General features: G+C 52.4%; 1 protein-coding gene across 1 annotated transcript; it reads right to left on the bottom strand.

Moving 5' to 3' along the window:
• Window positions 1–2,267: 2,267 nt before the first annotated feature.
• On the bottom strand, window positions 2,268–4,668 carry LOC107123537 (heat shock 70 kDa protein). Its single transcript, XM_015426789.1, has one exon. The coding sequence runs from the start codon at window positions 4,592–4,594 to the stop codon at window positions 2,693–2,695; it is 1,902 nt and encodes a 633-aa protein (XP_015282275.1). The 5' UTR covers window positions 4,595–4,668; the 3' UTR covers window positions 2,268–2,692.
• Window positions 4,669–5,196: the final 528 nt, after the last annotated feature.

Raw genomic sequence — 5,196 nt, 5'->3', positions numbered from 1 at the left:
TGCAAGAATTCCGGGTGTGCCTGTGATCGTTGCCCTGAAGTTATTACCCTCATAATTAAAATCACCCGAAAAGATATTTTTCTTGACAGTGATAAAAGCTGGGGTTGGCTTATGCTGATCCGATTCTATTTGCATGGCCAGATGAAGATATCGAGTCAGGATGATGACATCTGCCCGGCCCTCCCAAAGTGCTTTTATGCCCGTGTCAGCTTATAGAACTGGCTTATAATTACACAGCCTACCTAATTACAAAGGCAGGCCACCACCAGCTGAAGTCCTGTTGGTAATGAAGTTGTTTGGCTCCCCTGCCTTTTTGAATCTAGTTACAGGCTCTGAAACAAAAGCAAAATTCAGATCGTTATTGGGTTCTCTTGTGGCTCAGAGCAGTGACAACATTCTATCCAAAGTGCCTGGTTTTAAACCTAGTTGACGGAGGCGACTCACACTTAAGGGCCAAAGATGACACAACCTGGGACAGCTACCATCAGGGCCAATCCCATACTTCAAATCAGGTGTTTTCTGGTGCGTCCCGTCCCCCCTACGTTTGCCAACAGACCTGGAGGAACAAACGGCCTTTTCTTTTTGAGCGGGATGTTTCTCCCATGCTTAACAGGGTGTTATTCGCCTCCATGCCTGTGACATGATTCAGCTGCCTATTTCCACACATTAAGCCTCTGTTGAAGGGGCGGGATATTTTTTGTCTAGGGCTGCTGGAAACTGTTTTTTGTTGTTAGCCATTCAGTCACATTTGACTCGTAGTGGTTCTAATGGGCCAGCTCCCTGCACGTTTTCTGATCTTGCTCAGCTGTACTTGTACAACTGTCAACACTAGCAGCTTCAAGCAGGGGTCTGGAAAGACCGGCAGGAAAATCTCCCAAGTAAGTTGCAGCTGAGCCTCTACCCCCCAAGCCTTTTTTGCAGATAAACCTCTGAAAGCCCACCCTGGCCCAGAATGAGAACCAGATCTTTTGTGATCGGCTTCTACAGCTTTCAGAGTTGCCACCAATGCTCCCTCTAAGCCGTGGAGTCTTGTGAGCAAAAATTCTACTGGCATTAAAGTTGTGGGCTAGCGATTTGGCTCCCACATAAAGTAGTCTGCTCTGGAGCCCTCCTTCTTGAGACAAAAACGTGTGAGCCAGAGGCTAAAAAACTGTGAGCTAGCTCACACCAACTCAGCTTAGAGGGAACACTGGTTGCCACCAGGGCTGGAGTCCAGTGTCCCACCCCTTTAATAGAGGCTTCATGTGGGAAAATGGGCAGGTAATGCTGTTCATTGCACTCAGGTAAAGGTACCATTAAGCCTTCATTAAAGAGACGGGACATTTTTCTCCAGGCTACTTGGCAAGTCTACTTCTCCCTGCCTGTCTTCCTCAGTGCTGTCTCTGCCCCACCCACAGCCAAGCTAATTGCAGCTTGGGAAGACGATGACCATTTTAAAATTTGAAAACCTCTCCTAGTCCTAATTGCTTTCAAGACTACTAATTTGTGTTGGGTTTTTTTAAAGTAAAAAAAAACCCCACAAACCTGTGGGGAGAGCCCAATCCTGGTTTAATGCTGCTGGTAAAGACAGCCTTGTCACCTTTTTTCTGAGTACTCTTACGCCTTTCAATCTGCAGGACAGGCAATTCTCAAGCAAACTGCCCCAGAGAATAGCAGCTCTGCCTACTGATTTACTTGTAACCCAGTGGCTCAGGAAGATGAAAAATCCAATACTACAATCCCACTTTCCCTTTTCAGGAAGCCTTCTGTTAGTAGTAGGGACATCTTATTAAACTAAATTATAAACACAGGTGGCTTTACCTGTGAGAAGGCCAACATTTGAAGGGGTTTACCTCTTCAGCCCTCGGTACCAGAGGTAACCCCTGTCCAGCTTTCTTTTCAGATATAGAACAGAAGTCAGAAGACAGACTGGGTAATAATTAATGAATAATCAAATGAAGACGTATTAATGGTTAGAATGTGACTCTAAGGGAGTTAGTTTTTTTCTTTAAGCAGGTAGGATATGGGAATAAGAAAAAAAGCCTATGAAATAGAGTATACATATATATTGTATTAAATAGTCCTATTAAATATGTACTCAATAAACTACTTGCAGAGCAGAAAAGGCCAACATTTCATGAATTTTAAGAGATGCCAGCAATTATTCTACAGCATAAGTTCAAACACTTGACCCCCTTTTCCCCACCACATCTTTTAGCACCACTAAACCCATAACATCTACTCAACCACCCCCATTAACTGTAAACTTAACTTATTTCTGAAAATAAGAGAGCTTGGTTCAGTTTCAAGTAACTTTTATTACCAAAATTTCAAAATAACCAGGACCAAGAGTTTCCAACATTTTTTAAAAGTGGTGTTTTTTTTTTGGTATGCCTATAACATTTTCCATGCTCTCTTGAAATGTTTCTCACTTTTTTCCCTCTCAATCAAAATGCTCAAGTGCACATATGAAACAGTGAACAGAAGAAACAGAAATCCACCCAAAAGCCCGGGTATCTGAATAGCCAAACAAACACTCTTGGGCAACAAACTTAAAACTCACTGTGCATTCCCAAGGTACAGCAGAGAGCAACTTAGGGCCTGCTCCCACACCCTCCCGCAGGAAAAAAAAACCCTCCAGTAATGGCACGGACTGAATGGAGGCAACAGAAGAGCAGGTTGAAATTGCTCCCATAGTCCAGTCCAAAGAAATCTAGTCCACTTCCTCAATGGTGGGCCCACCCCCCGCGGCCCCGGCTGCTCCGGCTCCCTGGTACAGTTTGGTCATGATGGGGTTGCAGAGCTTCTCCAGTTCCTTCTGCTTGTGCTCAAACTCCTCCTTCTCGGCCATCTGGTTGCGGTCCAGCCAGCTGATCACTTCTTGGCATTTCTCCAGGACCCTCTGCTTGTCCTGCTCTGCGATCTTGCCTTTCAACTTCTCGTCATCCACCGTCTGCTTGATGTTGTACACGTACGACTCGAGGGAGTTCTTGGCCACCACCCGCTCCCGGTTGGCCTCGTCTTCAGCCTTGTACTGCTCCGCATCGTGCACCATGCGGTCAATGTCGTCTTTGCTGAGGCGGCCCTTGTCGTTGGTGATGGTGATCTTGTTCTCCTTGCCGGTGCTCTTGTCCACGGCCGTGACGTTGAGGATGCCGTTGGCGTCGATATCAAAGGTGACCTCGATCTGGGGCACGCCACGGGGAGCCGGTGGGATCCCTGTCAGGTCAAACTTGCCCAGCAGGTTGTTGTCCTTGGTCATGGCCCGCTCGCCCTCATACACCTGCACCAGCACGCTGTTCTGGTTGTCGGAATAGGTGGTGAAAGTCTGCGTCTGCTTGGTGGGGATGGTGGTGTTGCGCTTGATCAAAGCGGTCATCACCCCTCCGGCGGTCTCGATGCCCAACGAGAGAGGCGCCACGTCCAGCAACAGGAGGTCTTGCACGTTTTCGGACTTGTCGCCTATCAGGATGGCCGCCTGCACGGCAGCCCCATAGGCCACGGCTTCATCGGGGTTGATGCTCTTGTTGAGCTCTTTGCCGTTAAAGAAGTCCTGCAACAGCTTCTGGATCTTGGGGATCCGAGTGGAGCCTCCCACCAGCACAATCTCATTGATCTGTCCTTTGTCCAGCTTGGCATCACGCAAGGCCTTCTCCACCGGCTCGAGGGTGCCCCGGAAGAGGTCGGCGTTGAGCTCCTCAAAGCGGGCCCGGGTGATGGACGTGTAGAAGTCGATCCCGTCAAACAGCGAGTCGATCTCGATGGAGGCCTGGGTGGAGGAGCTGAGGGTGCGCTTGGCCCTCTCGCAGGCCGTGCGGAGCCGCCGGACGGCCCGCTTGTTGCCGGCGATGTCCCGCTTGTGCTTGCGCTTGAACTCCTCCACAAAGTGGCTCACCATCCGGTTGTCGAAGTCCTCGCCGCCCAGGTGGGTGTCCCCGGCCGTCGACTTCACCTCGAAGATGCCGTCCTCGATGGTCAAGATGGAGACGTCGAAGGTGCCGCCCCCCAGGTCAAAGATGAGCACGTTCTTCTCCCCGGCCCCGCTGCCCTTCTTGTCCAGGCCGTAGGCGATGGCGGCCGCCGTGGGCTCATTGATGATGCGCAGGACATTGAGGCCGGTGATGGTGCCGGCGTCCTTGGTGGCCTGGCGCTGGGAGTCGTTGAAGTAGGCCGGCACAGTGATGACGGCGCTCTCCACCTTGCGGCCCAGGTAGGCCTCAGCGATCTCCTTCATCTTGGTGAGGACCATGGAGGAGATCTCCTCCGGGAAGAAGGTCTTCTGCTCGCCCTTGTACTCGACCTCCACCTTGGGCTTGCCCCCCTCGCTCACCACGCGGAAGGGCCAGTGCTTCATGTCCGACTGGACGGTGCGGTCGTCGAACTTGCGCCCGATGAGGCGCTTGGCGTCGAAGATGGTGTTGTTGGGGTTCATGGCCACCTGGTTCTTGGCCGCGTCGCCGATGAGGCGCTCCGTGTCGGTGAAGGCGACGTAGCTGGGGGTGGTGCGGTTGCCCTGGTCGTTGGCGATTATCTCCACCTTCCCGTGCTGGAAGACACCCACGCAGGAGTAAGTAGTGCCCAGGTCGATGCCGATGGCAGGCGTTTTGCCCGACATGGTTGCTGTCTGCCGCTACTGCTACGCGATCGGGTGAAAAGCCGCGCTCGCAAACCGTCTCTCGCGCTTCGGCCAGCCGCTTCTCCGCTAACGGCTCCTCCTGACGGAAAGTCGGTCGCGATCTGCCGCAGCGTTCGCAGCAGGCCGGCTTTTATAGCCGCGGCGCCGCCTGCTTCTGGAACCTGCCAGAACGCGCCCGTCCAATCGCGTCGTCTCCTGTCAGGCCGCCGGCCAATCGTCTCCGCCCGCCTCGTTGACGGCCGCGTCGCTTCTCCCCGTCCTGGCCAGAAGCTTCCAGAGGCGTCGAGCGTGGACGAGAAGGATTGATGTCATTGCCAGCCAATGAGAGTCGCAGGGGCCGGGAGGTGGGCGGGCAGGAGACGCCTTCGGGGCGGCCGTTATGCAAAATAGCGCCGGTCTCCCTCGGCGTCAGGTTGATTTACTTTGAAGCTCGAGCGCCTTCTACTTGTTTTCAACGGCAGCGGTAAGATTCCAAGGGGGGGAGGTGGTTGGCTCAGGGGACAAGAACGATTCATTCATACCGCAGGTGACTGGGCAGGCTGCCTTTGAGCGTGTGCAGAGTGCCTGGCCACGAAACGACT

Source organism: Gekko japonicus, unplaced genomic scaffold (genome assembly GCF_001447785.1).
Source record: "Gekko japonicus isolate JY-2015 unplaced genomic scaffold, Gekko_japonicus_V1.1 scaffold5249, whole genome shotgun sequence".
Taxonomy (NCBI): domain Eukaryota; kingdom Metazoa; phylum Chordata; class Lepidosauria; order Squamata; family Gekkonidae; genus Gekko; species Gekko japonicus.
The sequence above is the reverse complement of the archived record's forward strand: the minus strand, read 5'-3'. Positions and strand labels throughout refer to the sequence as shown.